The sequence below is a fragment of the Ranitomeya variabilis genome, chromosome 3, assembly GCF_051348905.1.
Source record: "Ranitomeya variabilis isolate aRanVar5 chromosome 3, aRanVar5.hap1, whole genome shotgun sequence".
Taxonomy (NCBI): Eukaryota; Metazoa; Chordata; class Amphibia; order Anura; family Dendrobatidae; genus Ranitomeya; species Ranitomeya variabilis.
The window spans coordinates 470,620,575-470,639,221 of NC_135234.1; the positions used below are offsets into that span (position 1 = coordinate 470,620,575).

Consider the following 18,647-nt stretch of genomic DNA (forward strand, 5'->3'; position numbering starts at 1 on the left):
TCATACCCATTGTAGTCTAGGGGGCTTTCCACATGTCTGTGTATTTCAGGTACTCAGTGGTCCGCACAAAATCATGGATACATGCCCAATTTTGATCCAAGTCTCAGATCTTTCTCCCCAATGCAAGTCTATGGGTCTGTGACAAAATTATATAACACTGGGATGCCATTCATGTTCTGTCCTTTTTCACTGACTGTTTGGTAGGGAAAGCTTGACAGACCTCCAATCAATTTTTTTAACTTTTATGTTAGAAAAACTAATGAAACTTTGACCAAACTGATGGTAAAAACTGACTCCCTGACAAAACTGGTCAAAAGTACTGATGAAACTCAGACTGACTTTTTGCGTACGAGAAAAATCATTAATGTCTGCATGATCAGTTATATGTGGCGGCAGATAGGGGTACCTATACTTCAGTTCTCCTTGTATGAGGCTATCAAGGGTGAGAAGGTGCCTTCAAAGGGTTTTTCAGTAGCCAGAAAAACATGTAAATATTTTTTGGATGAAATACAGTATGTGTTCAATTCTCTCAATATGTGCAGATTCCGCCTTATTTTAAAGATGTGCTTTACTGTCGGACCTTAAGGTTTGCTATGACTGTATCCTTGCTTAGCCATTCTCTGTGACCTGAGCAGGCTGAACTCCAGGCTGATACATGTGATTTCTACTGCTGCATTGTAGCAGATCTTCAGGACACGAGATATTGTATGCTATGCCATTGCTTTAGCTCATTGCCTGGATTGGATACATTGTAGCAAACCCATGAGCTGTGGAGGTTAGGCCTCTAGGAATTTTCCTCCTCTTTTTACACTACTTTCATAAATCTCTCCCACAAAACAGTACAGTCAAGGTTTTAATAAAAAGTTATAACTTTGCTTGCAAATAGAGAACTTATTTTAAAGGGACGGGTCACCTTCACACTTGCACGAATACTGTCACTAAATATGTTAGAAGATGCCATGAATGAAGGGGCAAAGCGATGCCTTACGTTTTGTCTAAGATGTCCTGATCTTTAGCTGTAGTCCGGGACTTCTGAGACAAAACGTGGGCATGACCAGGCCTAAAGAGTGTGCAGAGTGTCAGCACAGCCTTCTGGTCCCTGTGCACATGTCATCCTGAGGACATTTTCTGATCTGTCTCCGTATGAAGATGTGTAAAGGCGAACCTCCATTTACCAGGGGCAGATGCAGTGGTAAGGTACCGGAGACATGTGCCCCAGTATATCTGCAAGAAGCTTTAGAATTGTTTTATATAATCCTTAAATTTCACTTGAAATTAATATGGTCTTCATTAAGTAACATGTTTAAAAGATGTAAAATATTAATTTACACCTTTCTTGCTAAATATCCATCTTTTAGCGCACTGCCGCCTCTCCATGTTCCTGACATCACTGAAGCAGAGCTGGCGTTCTCATAGAAAGGTGCTATTTATAGGCAGCAGTAGAAAATGTGATTTTCTGCAGTGTTTTGGTTGATCATCATGCCACGGGTGCCAGTATTAGTGATGTCAGGTGATGCGTCTCTAATTACCTGAATAATTAGCAAACGCGTAATGCCGTGTGTTTGTTCTGAGCAGAGACCTCGCTGGCAGAAGATGGTTGATTAAGGAAGAATTGGAGAACCTGCTAGTAGAAAAACTGAATGACGAAGACGTAAGTAATGCTTCACAGCAAGTAAAATAATGTCTGTCTTTTGTGCGTCATCTGGAGTGGGCTCCCAGTATGCACGCTCCGGCCTTCACTCGAGATCGGTGAAGAAGGGGTTGTGGAGCACTTCTTGCAGAGAGCCAAGGGCATGGAAGTGTTGGGGAATGACCAGAAAACTTTCCAGAGCAGTTTGCAGCATATCACAATTACTTTTTCTCATTCATGCTGCTTCCTAAACGTTACATATAGGTTTAAATGGGTATTCCCATCTCTAAAATCCTAACCCAATATGTAGCAGAAGTAATAATATTAATATTAGCAAATACCTCTTAATAAAAATGTAGTATAGTTCTTCTGATTCGCTGTCACTTACTCATTGTGCAGGGCATTGCAGTAGCTAAGGTATCCATGGTTATGGATAAGCTACTGTTTTGGCCTGCACATGAGGTAAGCAACATACAGTTATATGAAAAAGTTTGGGCACCCCTATTAATCTTAAGCTTAATGTTTTATAAAAATTGTTTTTTTTTGCACCAGCTATTTCAGTTTCATATATCTAATAACTGTTGGACACAGTAATGTTTCTGCCTTGAAATGAGGTTTATTGTACTAACAGAAAATGTGCAATCTGCATTCAAACAAAATTTGACAGGTGCATAAGTATGGGCACCCTTATCATTTTCTTGTTTTAAATACTTCTACCAGTAGCGTAGCTACTGGGGGGGGCAGAGGGAGCCATCGCCCCGGGCCCTGTCACATGAAGGGGCCCACCAGGAGCCAGGGACACTACTGTGAGTAGGCAGAACACCGCATAGGAGCAGAGCAGTATAATGTCTGCTCCCGTCTGATGGAGACTCTGCACGCTGCTAGCACAGTGGCGGCTGCAGTCTCCCCCCTGCAGTGAATGGTTTCGCCCGTCTGACCTGATCATGAAGCTTTTCCTGGCTGCAGTTTTCTTCACTCTGTGCACGCTGGGATTGGCTCATGCACGCTGGGTCCTAGTGCCCACATCTTGCATTTCACTCACACTTCCTGGTCCTGCCTACAGTGCAAGCTTTATCAGTAAGTGGGGATGGAACTTATATAAACCTATAAACGATATGCTGGGTTACAAGGTGGAAATAACACTAATGAATAGCAAAAAAGCAACCAAGCAAAAAGAGGTACAAAAACTGAAATAAATTTTTATTTAAGTAACAAATACACAAATAATTAAACATAGACAAAAACAGTGGAAGGGGAGAGAAAGCATGCCAATGAATACCCACAGCCAGCAAGATGTTATAGGTGGCTGGGAAAGGACACAACAAATCCAGATGACCTGAACTCACTACTGCCGGAAAAACGCCCAAAAATAACGATCAAAATAGATGCTGAATTAACAAACTGAGCATAAAAGAATTATGCCCAGAAAAAAACAATAATAATGATGTCAATTACCGCTGAAGAGCATTTCCAAAAAGCTAAGATAAATGCTGCAATGGCAAATGAATCCAAGGGATAGCTCCAGCAATCAAGTGCCATTAAAGCCTATGCAAATTCAGGATAGGGCAAGTGTAACCGGCGCCTAACCACCATTCCTAGGCATAGTGTACATATACTGGACGGATAGCCAATATTTTACCTTGGGACATGGCGGGCACCGGGCTCCGGCGTGGTGTAGTGCAGACAGGAGAGGGCCTCGACGTACGTTTCGCCGAGCAGGCTTCGTCAGGAGGCGTGGCTAAGTGTTGGAAGGGTTGAACAATATATATGAGTAGGTATGAATGTAATGGCCAATCGGCGCACATCCATCATGATGCGGGAACGCCCGGCCACCGGATGCAGCGGCGCACCACGGGGTATGGGCGGGAGGACTGTACGTCATCACCGCCCATCTCCGCGGCAACGCCGCAAACATCCGGCAGGCCGGGCGCACCACAGCGCATGCGTGGAGTGCGCACAAGCCTGAAAATGGATAATGGTAGGTAGAAATGGGACCCATGCGCAGAATAAATGGCATGTGCCCGTGGTGGTGAGGAAATCCCCGAACGGTGCGTGCGCGTGCGCGGCACGGAGCTTCGGGCGGACGTCATATCCGCCCGTCTCCCCGGCAACGCCGCAAACACCCAACTCGAACGGGCAGACACCTACACCCACACAGGGCAACCACCGAAAGGACGGCCGCCGCGATGGAGGAATAGAACTGCACTGGCCAATGGTGTCAAATCATGGGATGCTGCGGGACGGACCAACATATTATTCCCAAATAGGGGACTATTCAATAAGGTGCATTAAAAGGTAATTAGAATGCTATGGATTCAGTGGGAAGCAAAGTAAAAACAGCTGAATCTATTGGAACAGCATATGACAAAACAGGGAGCATACAAAAGTATACTTGTGCACCTAAAATGCAATTAGTAGCCGCCCATATATGAATTTACAGCTACCCAAGACACATATGGTAAATTAGGACAGTATATAACAAAAAAAGGGGAAGGCATACAAAGGTGTGAATATACACCCAAATACTATAATTGATGGCCGCCCAAATGAGGTCACAGCTGCCCAAAAAGAATATTTGAATTTTTTCCCCCCCAAATATATATATGAACAACAGTCCATACTAAATAAGGGTACGTGTCATAAATTAAGCATATGTGCACAACAATCTGGGAACGTACGCAAAACTGTTAGTGTTAAATTAGGTAAAGTGTTACTATAAAGAATAAATAGCACATATGACATAGCGAGTACACAAATGTCGAAGAATAGACAGACCATCCCACAGAAAGTAAATAAGGTTATAAACTAGAAACACTCCACAAGGGGATGTTGATAGGCAGTAGTCCAATAAATAATGACATCTTCACAGATCCAATAGACGCGGCAGTAGTCCATATAGTGGAGTCCATCACGGGATCCCAAAAGCGAAAATGTGGCATAGAAGAAGAGGTAATTGAAAAAACCTAGTGAAGAATAAAAACAATTACTAAATAGGTAAAAGAGATGCTATGCACAGATGGCTAGACCACCAGGATCATAAATTACATAACAACCCAACACGAAAAAATTAAAATAAAAACAAGCTGGATTCATAGAAAAGACCTGAAACTGATGGCCTCATTGAGACCTGTGGGTGAAAGTGTATTCAGATTAACCATCCAACGTGTCTCTTTTTGGAGGAGTTTTTTCTTCAAGTTACCACCGCGGATCCCCATATAGACGTGGTCAATACCGCGGAAACTCAGACCCTTAGGGTTGCTATTATGGGCATCAAAGAAATGTCTCGGGATGGATTTTAGTTGGAGCGGCTCAGAACATGTAGCAGAACTTTTAATGTCCCTGATATGCTCCTGCACGCGAACCTTAAATGCCCTCGTCGTCATGCCAATATAAATGCGATCGCAGGGGCATTTAGCGTAGTAGACGATCGCCTCTGTGTTACAAGTAATGTGATGCACGATCTTGTACGTAGTGTCGCCAGAGGAGTTGGTGAATTCTTTAGTTCTCAAAATGTATTTACAGGCAGAACAACTGCCACACGGGAAACAGCCCCAGGGGGGACCCTTGGAACTGACACCAAATTGCCCAAAAGGGGTGCTCCTGGGAGGGACATAGTGGCTCCTACAAAGGGTATCGCGTAACGTGCGTGATCTTCGCCACGTAATTAATGGATATGGAGTTAGTTGTCCTGATAAATCCCTATCCGTCAGGAGGACCGACCAATGTTTCCTAAAAATTTCACTGATTTTTGACCAGTTCGAATTAAATTGGGTAATGAACCGTGGTGCTGAGGCGTTATTATCCAACGACCTCCTGGATTGTCCAACCAAGAGCGAGGATCTATCTGAATGGAGGGCACGCGAATACCCTCGCTGGATATCACTTCGTCTGTAACCCCTGTCCCTGAACCGACGTGTCAGTTCCCCCGCCTGTCTAACAAAAGCACCCTCACTGGAGCAGATTCTGCGGGCACGCAGGAACTGACCAATGGGTATGGAACTTTTAAGTTTGGGCGGGTGGGATGAGGAAAAATGCAGGAGAGCATTGGTGGCCGTGCTCTTGCGGAAGACATCAGTGGCTACTGAACCATCAGATTGCCTGGAAATCGCCAAATCCAAAAAATCAATGGATGTTTGGCTATACCTCCAGGTCAGCCTGATATTGAAGGCATTGGTATTGAGATGGCTCAGAAAAGTGTCCAACTGCGACGAGGAGCCCTGCCAATTTAATTCGAACTGGTCAAAAATCAGTGAAATTTTTAGGAAACATTGGTCGGTCCTCCTGACGGATAGGGATTTATCAGGACAACTAACTCCATATCCATTAATTACGTGGCGAAGATCACGCACGTTACGCGATACCCTTTGTAGGAGCCACTATGTCCCTCCCAGGAGCACCCCTTTTGGGCAATTTGGTGTCAGTTCCAAGGGTCCCCCCTGGGGCTGTTTCCCGTGTGGCAGTTGTTCTGCCTGTAAATACATTTTGAGAACTAAAGAATTCACCAACTCCTCTGGCGACACTACGTACAAGATCGTGCATCACATTACTTGTAACACAGAGGCGATCGTCTACTACGCTAAATGCCCCTGCGATCGCATTTATATTGGCATGACGACGAGGGCATTTAAGGTTCGCGTGCAGGAGCATATCAGGGACATTAAAAGTTCTGCTACATGTTCTGAGCCGCTCCAACTAAAATCCATCCCGAGACATTTCTTTGATGCCCATAATAGCAACCCTAAGGGTCTGAGTTTCCGCGGTATTGACCACGTCTATATGGGGATCCGCGGTGGTAACTTGAAGAAAAAACTCCTCCAAAAAGAGACACGTTGGATGGTTAATCTGAATACACTTTCACCCACAGGTCTCAATGAGGCCATCAGTTTCAGGTCTTTTCTATGAATCCAGCTTGTTTTTATTTTAATTTTTTCGTGTTGGGTTGTTATGTAATTTATGATCCTGGTGGTCTAGCCATCTGTGCATAGCATCTCTTTTACCTATTTAGTAATTGTTTTTATTCTTCACTAGGTTTTTTCAATTACCTCTTCTTCTATGCCACATTTTCGCTTTTGGGATCCCGTGATGGACTCCACTATATGGACTACTGCCGCGTCTATTGGATCTGTGAAGATGTCATTATTTATTGGACTACTGCCTATCAACATCCCCTTGTGGAGTGTTTCTAGTTTATAACCTTATTTACTTTCTGTGGGATGGTCTGTCTATTCTTCGACATTTGTGTACTCGCTATGTCATATGTGCTATTTATTCTTTATAGTAACACTTTACCTAATTTAACACTAACAGTTTTGCGTACGTTCCCAGATTGTTGTGCACATATGCTTAATTTATGACACGTACCCTTATTTAGTATGGACTGTTGTTCATATATATATTTGGGGGGGAAAAAATTCAAATATTCTTTTTGGGCAGCTGTGACCTCATTTGGGCGGCCATCAATTATAGTATTTGGGTGTATATTCACACCTTTGTATGCCTTCCCCTTTTTTTGTTATATACTGTCCTAATTTACCATATGTGTCTTGGGTAGCTGTAAATTCATATATGGGCGGCTACTAATTGCATTTTAGGTGCACAAGTATACTTTTGTATGCTCCCTGTTTTGTCATATGCTGTTCCAATAGATTCAGCTGTTTTTACTTTGCTTCCCACTGAATCCATAGCATTCTAATTACCTTTTAATGCACCTTATTGAATAGTCCCCTATTTGGGAATAATATGTTGGTCCGTCCCGCAGCATCCCATGATTTGACACCATTGGCCAGTGCAGTTCTATTCCTCCATCGCGGCGGCCGTCCTTTCGGTGGTTGCCCTGTGTGGGTGTAGGTGTCTGCCCGTTCGAGTTGGGTGTTTGCGGCGTTGCCGGGGAGACGGGCGGATATGACGTCCGCCCGAAGCTCCGTGCCGCGCACGCGCACGCACCGTTCGGGGATTTCCTCACCACCACGGGCACATGCCATTTATTCTGCGCATGGGTCCCATTTCTACCTACCATTATCCATTTTCAGGCTTGTGCGCACTCCACGCATGCGCTGTGGTGCGCCCGGCCTGCCGGATGTTTGCGGCGTTGCCGCGGAGATGGGCGGTGATGACGTACAGTCCTCCCGCCCATACCCCGTGGTGCGCCGCTGCATCCGGTGGCCGGGCGTTCCCGCATCATGATGGATGTGCGCCGATTGGCCATTACATTCATACCTACTCATATATATTGTTCAACCCTTCCAACACTTAGCCACGCCTCCTGACGAAGCCTGCTCGGCGAAACGTACGTCGAGGCCCTCTCCTGTCTGCACTACACCACGCCGGAGCCCGGTGCCCGCCATGTCCCAAGGTAAAATATTGGCTATCCGTCCAGTATATGTACACTATGCCTAGGAATGGTGGTTAGGCGCCGGTTACACTTGCCCTATCCTGAATTTGCATAGGCTTTAATGGCACTTGATTGCTGGAGCTATCCCTTGGATTCATTTGCCATTGCAGCATTTATCTTAGCTTTTTGGAAATGCTCTTCAGCGGTAATTGACATCATTATTATTGTTTTTTTCTGGGCATAATTCTTTTATGCTCAGTTTGTTAATTCAGCATCTATTTTGATCGTTATTTTTGGGCGTTTTTCCGGCAGTAGTGAGTTCAGGTCATCTGGATTTGTTGTGTCCTTTCCCAGCCACCTATAACATCTTGCTGGCTGTGGGTATTCATTGGCATGCTTTCTCTCCCCTTCCACTGTTTTTGTCTATGTTTAATTATTTGTGTATTTGTTACTTAAATAAAAATTTATTTCAGTTTTTGTACCTCTTTTTGCTTGGTTGCTTTTTTGCTATTCATTAGTGTTATTTCCACCTTGTAACCCAGCATATCGTTTATAGGTTTATATATTTCATGGCATAGAGGTAAGCCCTCTGCTGGCCAGGAGGGAATTCCTTGGTTTAGGGGATGGAACTTATTAGGTTTATTAAATTCAGGTATGTCACTGTGAAACCGTTGGGGTATTGTGGGGGCGGAAAGTGAGTGAGGGGGGACAGGGAACTGGGGGGTGAATGTGAGACCATGGGGGTACTGTGGGGGAGGGGGGACAGGGTAGTGAGGGGTGAATGTGAGACCATTTGGGGGTTGTGAGGGCAGAAGGTGGGTGAGGTGGGTCAGGGCACTGAGGGGTAGATGTGAGATGATGGGGGTATTGGGGCTGAAGTGGGGGAGGGGGGACAGGTCACTGGGGGCTGAATATTATAATGTTTAGTTCTGATATTATATGTACTCCATCACGTAATATTTGCTGTCTGGGGAGGCTGGAGATGGGGGGTAGGGGGCTTTTGATACGTACCACCTGGGTCTTTTATGAGTATTAGTATAAGGAGCCCCCATACAGTAACCAAGAGCTGCGTCACATTTACAGCACCACTCCAGCATTATTTTATATTTCATTGCTGGAGCGGTGCTGACAATCCACGTTCCCTACCCCCTGTCTGATACTCACCTTCTGGCGTTTTCATCTGTTTTAGTCTCCGCTCGGCTCCGTCTCCTGCAGTTTGTGGCCTGTCCGAGGCTCCAGTGTTTCATGGAGCAGCGCAGAGGTCACTAATCAATGTGAGTCTGTGGGAGCCTCGTTCTGGCCTCTTTCTCCCTCTCAGGCTATGTGCACACGGTGCGGATTAGCCGCTGCAGATTCACAGCAGTTTTCCGTCTGGTTTACAGTACCATGTAAACCTATGGAAAACTAAATCCACAGTGCACATGGTGCGGAAAATACCGCGCGGAAACGCTGCATTGTATTTTCCGCAGCATGTCAATTCTTTTGCGTATTCCGCAGCGTTTTACATCTGATCGTGTATAGGATTCCGCAGGTGTAAAAACGCAGGTGAAATCTGCACAAAAACCGCAGGAAATACACGGTAAACCTGCACACGAATCCGCAACAAGTGCACATAGCCTCATAGTCTTACATTGAGTTCTTGTGACATAGGTTCTAACTTCTGGCCTGTCAGAAGCTGCGCTCACAAGTTTGAGCAGCGGCACTGCAGCAGTGCCACAAAATAGTGAATACGCCGGAGGATGAGTAAATGGCCAGGACATCCAAATCATGACAGGGAGCTGTGAGTCCATCATACTGTGTATAAGGGAGCTGCGGGTCCATCATACTGTGTATAAGGGAGCTGCGGGTCCATCATACTGTGTATAAGGGAGCTGCGGGCCCATCATACTGTGTATACGGGAGCTGCGGGCCCATCATACTGTGTATAAGGGAGCTGTAAGTCCATCATACTGTGTATAAGGGAACTGTGAGTCCATCATACTGTGTATAAGGGAGCTGCGGGCCCATCATACTGTGTATAAGGGAACTGTGAGTCCATCATACTGTGTATAAGGGAGCTGCGGGCCCATCATACTGTGTATAAGGGAGCTGCGAGTCCATCATACTGTGTATAAGGGAGCTGTGAGTCCATCATACTGTGTATAAGGGAGCTGTGAGTCCATCATACTGTGTATAAGGGAGCTGTGAGTCCATCATACTGTGTATAAGGGAGCTGTGAGTCCATCATACTGTGTATAAGGGAGCTGTGAGTCCATCATACTGTGTATATGGGAGCTGCGGGCCCATCATACTGTGTATAAGGGAGCTGTGGGCCCATCATACTGTGTATAAGGGAGCTGTGAGTCCATCATACTGTGTATAAGGGAGCTGTGAGTCCATCATACTGTGTATATGGGAGCTGCGGGCCCATCATACTGTGTATAAGGGAGCTGCGGGCCCATCATACTGTGTATAAGGGAGCTGTGAGTCCATCATACTGTGTTTAAGGGAGCTGGGGGTCCATCATACTGTGTATAAGGGAGCTGTGGGCCCATCATACTGTGTATAAGGGAGCTGTGAGTCCATCATACTGTGTTTAAGGCTACTTTCACATTAGCGTTTGAATCTGCAGCGTTTAATCCGCAAACGCAAGGACACGAAAAACGCATGAAAACGCGTGTAAACGCAGCTTTTTTAAAACGCTTACGGTTACCGCATGCGTCATTAAAACGCAGCGTTTACATGCTTTTGCTTGCGTTTTCTATGCGTTTGCGTTTTTTGTGCGCATGTCGCAAAATTTTACCAGAGAAAAATTCTAGATGCAAGAACCAGCCAATGGGACTACAGAGGGCGTGTATTATGTGAAATCTATATATAGACCCTAGGACAGCTGAAATCTTCAGATTTTGCTCCTGTGTCCTGTGACAAGATGGATCTTCACATGGATAGCTATTACTTTAAACTGGATCTGAGCATCAAGATTTTTCTGGCATGTGCGTTTGCTTGGGAACAACACCGAAACCGGGAAAGACAGAGAAGGACAAGGCGTAGGCGGTTTTGGCAACACCCCATTGTAGAACTGCGGGAGAGCCGTGGTACATATCACACCCTGTATGGCGAGCTCAATGAGAACCCAGAAAAATTCCCAGAATATACCAGGATGTCACAAGACTCTTTCCGGGATTTGCTTGATCGTGTCCAAGGAGCCATCCGGAGACAGGACACACAGCTCCGTAGAGCCATTCCACCAGAGGAACGTCTCCTGGTTACCTTAAGGTACGTAATAATTCTAAACAAAAGCTAACCAAAATTTTTTGCAGGTCTGATGTTTTTTTGCCTATTTTGTAAATTATTTATTCTTACTACAGATTTCTTGCAACTGGAGAGAGCTTGTCATCCCTTCATTTCCAGTACCGCCTTGGGATTTCCACGCTGTCCGGAATTGTTTTTGAAACCTGCCGGGCTTTATGGACCATTCTCCGTGAGGAATTTATACCCATACCCACGGAGGACATGTGGAAAGAAATTGCTGACAAATTTTGGACTGTTTGTGATTTTCCCAACTGTTTGGGTGCGGTGGATGGGAAGCACATCCGGATTACCAAACCAGCCAGAACGGGATCACAGTTCTTCAACTACAAAAAATATTTTTCAGTAGTTCTTATGGCAATAGCCGATGCGGACTGTCGCTTCATTGCTGTGGACATTGGTGCTTTTGGCCGTGGCAACGATTCACAGACTTTTAAAACCTCTGATATGGGCCGACGTGTTTATGGCAAAAATTTTAATTTCCCACAGCCACGACCACTCCCCTACACTCAAGGCCCACCGCTGCCATTTGTAATGGTTGGGGATGAGGCCTTTCAGATGAGTGAAAATCTCCTGAAGCCCTATTCAAGTCGGGACTTGAACCGCACAAAACGGATCTACAACTACAGACTAACCAGGGCACGCAGAACAGTAGAGTGTGCCTTTGGGATTATGGTGTCCAAATGGCGCATTCTAGCAACTGCAATAAATCTAAAAATGGAGACAGTGGATGAGGTAGTTAAAGCCTGTGTGGTTCTCCACAATTTCATTCTGGCTAAGGAGCGACCCACCATAGAACTTGATGAACCTGTTGCCAACCCTTTGCCTGATTACCGTCATCACCCGCTGCGGTCAACAGTTGAAGTAGGCCACATGCGGGACCAATTTGCAGCGTTTTTTGATTCTGACATTGGACGTGTGCCATGGCAGGAAAATATGGTGTGAAATGTACTGCTGGTTTCGGGTCTGCAAATTTATGTTTGGAATGTTAATGTTTTTTCAAATAAAATAATTGTGATTTACTTTCTTCACCATGTCTCCTATCTATTTCCTTAACAAACCACTTTGGGTTTTTGGGCTTAGGTTGTTGACGTGAGTCCTGTCTTGGTTCACCATTAGCTTTTTGCCGCAGACTGTATAGACGATGTCCGTTATTGTCGCAGTATTTGTCCAGTACTTAACATCAGTATTTGTAAGCCTAAACCAGGAGCGGTAGTTAAATTCTTTTAGTGGTGCATATCTGTTTAATGTACTTTTCCTCACATAGTTCCACTCCAGGTTTAGGCTTACAAATAGTGCTGTAAAATACAGAGCGAATACTGACAGTGTGATGGCAGCCTACACCAGAGATCTATAGTCATCAAGTCAGGTGTCTGAACTAATGAATTCATGATGCTATTTGCTCTTGAATTCATTTTTCCTGACACTTGTCCGGGTGAGTATTGATATGCCATGTACATTGTTCCTTCACTTTGTGTGAAATATATGTATATGTACCAATAAGATAAAATGGAGGTAATACAATGCATTTCTAAAATCAGCAGGTCAGGGGTCATAAATAATGTTTCGGATAAGAAAGGACCTGTTGAGTATAGTTGTGCTGTGTATTACCACCATTTTGTCTTCTGTGTGCGACCAAAAGTCACGGAGTAAACAGAAAGAAGCTTCAGTGTTCTGCTAAGTAGGTACTGGAGGTTGGAGGTGGCCCCAAAAAAAGTGTTTGACGCATAATTTGTTATTGGCGCATGCTGTGTGGTGACGGTGGCGAAATACACAATTAACCAAACCTTATTGGGGCAAAAAACACAGGTTTATTAAACACACACAAACCAAAAAATTAACTGCGCCTGCTTGGGGTTGAGTGCCGATATTGTGGGGTGTTGAGTAGTGAGGTCTGGCTTACTGTAGCCGACATAGGGGTGGCAGGAGAAGGCGCTATGAAACTACTGGGGTCAGGATATTCAGGGATAGGGCTAGACACATGAGAGGGTTGAGACACACTGGAAGGGTGAGACAAACCAGACATTACAGACACATTGGGAGGTGAGGGGGGAGGGATAGCTATGGTTTTTTGTTTTTTTTTGCCTTTCCCCTTCCTTGTTTTGCGCGGGCACGTTGTCGTGGTGGCAGGGAACGCCAGGGCAGGGTCCGGCAACGGCAGTCTGGTAGTGGTGGTGCCAGAGAACGCCAGGGCAGGGTCCGGCAACGGCAGTCTGGTAGTGGTGGTGCCAGAGAACGCCAGGGCAGGGTCCGGCAACGGCAGTCTGGTAGTGGTGGTGCCAGAGAACGCCAGGGCAGGGTCCGGCAACGGCAGTCTGGTAGTGGTGGTGCCAGAGAACGCCAGGGCAGGGTCCGGCAACGGCAGTCTGGTAGTGGTGGTGCCAGAGAACGCCAGGGCAGGGTCCGGCAACGGCAGTCTGGTAGTGGTGGTGCCAGGAAACACCAGGGCAGGGTCCGGCGGCGGCAGCATGCTGGTGGCAGTGGAGGAGGCCCAAGCAGGAGCAGCAGTTGTCATGGTGGTGGCGGTGGGCTGACCCACTGCACTGGGCATGGTGGTGGTGCTATAATACGGTCCGGAAGTGTTTGGAATGGAGGTGGCCGTGCAGTGGTATGCAGCAGATGTCGGCATTGATGTAAAGCGTGACAGTGTGGGCACTGTTGGAAATGTCCCCACTGTCTGCTGAAAATACCGACTCTGCTGCATAGCCTGCACGTAAGCAGCATTGCAGGCCTGCATAACAGTAATCTGGAGCTCAGGACTAAGGTGTTCCGACATGCCCTGTTCTATCTGATTAAAAAAATGATGTGCTGGCCTCTGGAGGTCGGCTTTCACTTGGGCAAGGGCTGTGGTTACCTCCTGGATACGTGTGCTCATATGACTAATGGCAGTATCCAGTCGGTCACCCATCGCCTTGAGTCCCTCATGGAAGACCGAGCTCAAGTGCAAAAACTCGGGCATGAGTGACCTGTCCGCGGCCCTCTGCCGCTGCCGGGAGGAGCCCATAAAAAATTGGCTAGAGGCAGAGGACTGGGGAAGGGGAACACCTAATGGACCAGCTTCCTGGTCTCCAGGTTGTGTGGCAGGCCCACTTGCTGCAGCGCTGGAGGATGGCTGGGACGGGTCCGTGGCTGACTGATGAAGGACCGCTCCAGAACCTGGGCCAACAGTGGAGCTCCAAGTGCTGCGGAAAAAAAAAAAAACATTTACAAAAAGATAACTGAACAGTTAGATACACATTCAGATAGGGAAAGGTCACACTACTATTTGTAGTGAATTTTACATCAGAATTTGCAAGCCAGGAGTTCAACAGTAGGAATAAAAGTTTCATAAAACAACATGCTATACTTCTGCATGCATCGACCAGTCCTTGGGGATTAAAAAAACTGATGTAAACTATGAAGAGACGATGGAGACAATACAAGCCATATCTCTATACAAGGTATTGGTATGCCAAAACCTGGAGAGGAACTATGTGAGGGAAAGTATTCAAAGAACACGTACCCCACTGCTGCATCTATCAATCAATCAAGGTTTCGGATTACAAATACTGATGGGAAATAATGACCAACAACAAATTGCATTATACACCATTTTTTTTTCTTTTTTAACCAATATACTTACGTTCTTCGTGCAAGGACTGGTCTCAAAAACGCAAGGATGCGGTGGTACTTGTATTTGCGTATCCTTGCTGCAGAACCACTTGGAAGCCGGCTCTCTTGGCGCAGGTCCTTGTTGAAGCGGTCCTTCATCGATCTCCAACGTGTTTTCACTTTTGACACTGTTGACAAAACAAAACATAATAGTTAGGACAATGGTCTTTTGACCATGGTCACACAACTGTATGTGCTGTGAAAAAGTAATGACTTTCTCACATCATACACAGTTGTGTGAGCATGGCCAAGGTATTGACTACATCACACTGCATTGCGATACTTAGCAAATGCAGAACGGACCCGAGCCGGGGCATTGGCCCAGCCATCCCACAACGCTGCAGCCACCTCATTCCAAAGCCTCCGGATCGTCACATTGTTGGCGTGCAGTGGATCCTGGGTGTCCCACAATGCGACTCGCTCGTGAACCAGGGAGATGAGGTGTTCATTCTCAATTAGGTCCTCATCCTCCTCTGGAACCTAACAACAAAAAGTACATTAATATAGGAGGCGTTCACATACGGAAGACAGAAAACAGAATCAGAGGAATGGCATGAATATTGAAGTAAAAAAAAACACTGGTGCTGAAGCAAAAGGGAAAGAAAGAGAGAAGTAGAAAGAAATGAAGATTCAAGAATTATAAAGTGAGGATACAATACACATTCAGCCAGCTATACTTACACGATGCCGCCGTCTTGCCCGGCCATGACTACGCTGCTCCTGCCCAGTCTCCTGCCCAGTCTCTTCCGCTGTAGAAGAAGTGGTCTGAAAAAGGGAAAATATACATTGTCATATGTGTAGATGTGACAGTGAATACAATCTGAGGAGGTGAATACTCACTTCGCTGACATGTTCCCCTTGTGCAGGCCCAGGCGTTTCCTCATCAGAAGAAGCAGACATTCTGATGTGTGCAGAAAGAAAGGAATGACAGAAATTAGGGCACATAGACACAGATTATAGAAAAGAAATGCATTGGATAGGATATACTCACATAGTTCTGAGGCTTGTTTGCTGATCCAAGGGGCTGTGGGGCGTCTCGTCTGCAAGGCAGTCTGCTGACTAGTGACCTGCAAATGTCCACTACCTCCCTTTATCACCTTGTATGTGGGGGGTGGCTTATCAGTGTCTAGACATGTTTTTCTCAATTGAGACGCATGCGTCGGCAAACGCAAGCAAACGCATGTACTGAAAAACGCATGCGTTTACATAGACTACAATGCGTTTTTTGGGCGCAAACCTTGCGCAATCAGCCGCATACGTTTCCAGGCGGCAAATTGACGCCTCTAAAAATTACTACATGTTGCATTTCCGCGCCAAGACGCAGACGGCTAGACGACGCATGCGTCGTCAAACGCGGCAAAACGCGAACATAGAAAAACGCATGCGTCGATAATGTTAAAGATAGGAATACACAACGCATGCAGATATTTGCGGAAGAAACGCTGCGGACACAACCGCAAATGTGAAAGCGGCCTAAGGGAGCTGCAGGCCCATCATACTGTGTATAAGGAAGCTGCGGGCCCATCATACTGTGTATAAGGAAGCTGCGGGCCCATCATACTGTGTATAAGGGAGCTGCGGGCCCATCATACTGTGTATAAGTGAGCTGCGGGCCCATCATACTGTGTATAAGGAAGCTGCGGGCCCATCATACTGTGTATAAGGAAGCTGCGGGCCCATCATACTGTGTATAAGGAAGCTGTGGGCCAATCATACTGTGTATAAGGAAGCTGTGGGCCCATCATACTGTGTATAAGTGAGCTGTGGGCTCATCATACTGTGTATAAGGGAGCTGCGGGCCCATCATACTGTGTATACGGAAGCTGCAGGCCCATCATACTGTGTATAAGGGAGCTGCGGGCCCACCATACTGTGTACTAGTGAGCTGTGGGCCCATCATACTGTGTATAAGGGAGCTGTGGGCCCATCATACTGTGTATAAGGGAGCTGCGGGCCCATCATACTGTGTATAAAGGAGCTGTGGGCCCATCATACTGTGTATAAAGGAGCTGGGGAACGGTGAGGGACATCATACTGTTTGACGGGAGCTGCGGGCCCATCACACTGTGTATAGGGAACTTTGAATGCATATTGTGCATATGGGAGCTGTTGGCCCACTGTATAAAGGGGAGCTCTGGGAGGCATTATACTTTCTATAGTGGAGTTCTGTCAGCAATATACTGTGTATAGGGGAGCATTGGGCTCATACTGTGTAGAGGGGAGCAGTGGGATCATACTGTGTAGAGGGGAGCAGTGGGAACATCATACGGTGTATAGGGGAGCTGTGGGGGCCTTATACTGTGTATAGGGAAGCTTTAAGTTCACAATAGTGTGTATAATGGAGCAGTACATGAGGGAACTTAGGGGACATTATTATTGTGCATATGGTCCAATATGCTGGTAAAGTCAATGTTCGTTTTTGTATATAGATTTATTTTCAATAACAGCAGGGTCATATTCTGAGGTTCCCCTATATTCACAATAAGTGCGCAACCATAGCTGTAATCAGGGTTAGCTGGTTAGGGGCCCACTCAGATGTTTCGCCCCCCTTAAGCTGAAACCCTAGCTACGCCTCTGACTCCTACCTACTTTTTACTGACTTACTAAAGCACTTTTTTTGGTTTTGTAACCTCAATGAGCTTTGAACTTCATAGCCAGGTGTATGCAATCATGAGAAAAGCTACTTAAAGTGGCCACTTGCAAGTTGTTCTCTTGTTTGAATCTCGTCTGAAGAGTGGCATCATGGGCTCCTCAAAACAACTGTCAAATGATCTGAAAACAAAGATTATTCAACATAGTTGTTCAGGGGAAGGATACAAAAAGCTGTCTCAGAGATTTAACCTGTCAATTTCCACTGTGAGGAACATAGTAAGGAAATGGAAGAACACAGGGTACAGTTCTTGTTAAGGCCAGAAGTGGCAGGCCAAGAAAAACATCAGAAAGGCAGAGAAGAAGAATGGTGAGATCAGTCAAGGACAATCCTCAGACCACCTCCAGAGAGCTGCAGCATCAACTTGCTGCAGATGGTGTCACTGTGCATCGGTCAACTATACAACGCACTTTGCACAAGGAGAAGCTGTATGGGAGAGTGATGCGAAAGAAGCCGTTTCTGCAAGCACGCCACACACAGTCGGCTGAGGTATGCAAAATCACATTTGGAGAAGCCAATTTCTTTTTGGAAGAAGGCGCTGTGGACTGATGAAACCAAGATTGAGTTGTTTGGTCATACAAAAAGGCGTTATGCATGGCGGCAAAAAAACAGCATTCCAAGAAAAACACTTGCTACCCACAGTAAAATTTGGTGGAGGTTCCATCATGCTTTGGGGCTGTGTGGCCAATGCCGGCATCGGGAATCTTGTGAAAGTTGAGGGACGCATGGATTCCTCTCAGTATCAGCAGATTCTTGACAATAATGTTCATGAATCAGTGACAAAGTTAAAGTTACGCAGGGGATGGATCTTTCAGCAAGACAATGATCCAAAACACCGCTCCAAATCTACTCAGGCATTCATGCAGAGGAACAATTACACTGTTCTGGAATGGCCATCCCAGTCCCCAGACCTGAATATCATTGAACATCTGTGGGATCATTTGAAGAGGGCTGTCCATGCTCGGCGACCATCAAACTTAACTGAACTGGAATTGTTTTGTAAAGAGGAATGGTCAAAAATACCTTCATCCAGGATCCAGGAACTCATTAAAAGCTACAGAAAGCGACTAGAGGCTGTTATTTTTGCAAAAGGAGGA

The 18,647-nt window shown here is 45.9% G+C and overlaps 2 protein-coding genes across 2 annotated transcripts in view; one reads left to right on the forward strand and one right to left on the reverse strand.

Moving 5' to 3' along the window:
* MRPS9 (mitochondrial ribosomal protein S9) overlaps positions 1-18,647 on the forward strand; it is a 154,960-nt gene that overhangs the window by 100,600 nt on the left and 35,713 nt on the right. Inside the window, exon 7 of the mRNA XM_077296660.1 lies at positions 1,576-1,651. Within this exon, the coding sequence (XP_077152775.1) occupies positions 1,576-1,651 (76 nt within the window). The remainder of the gene's footprint in view (positions 1-1,575; positions 1,652-18,647) is intronic.
* On the reverse strand, positions 12,981-15,160 carry LOC143818319 (uncharacterized). Its single transcript, XM_077299667.1, has 2 exons — positions 14,872-15,160; positions 12,981-14,431 (listed from the first exon to the last, which is right to left on the reverse strand). Exons 1-2 carry the CDS (start codon positions 14,997-14,999, stop codon positions 13,087-13,089), a joined length of 1,473 nt encoding a protein of 490 aa, XP_077155782.1. The 5' UTR covers positions 15,000-15,160; the 3' UTR covers positions 12,981-13,086.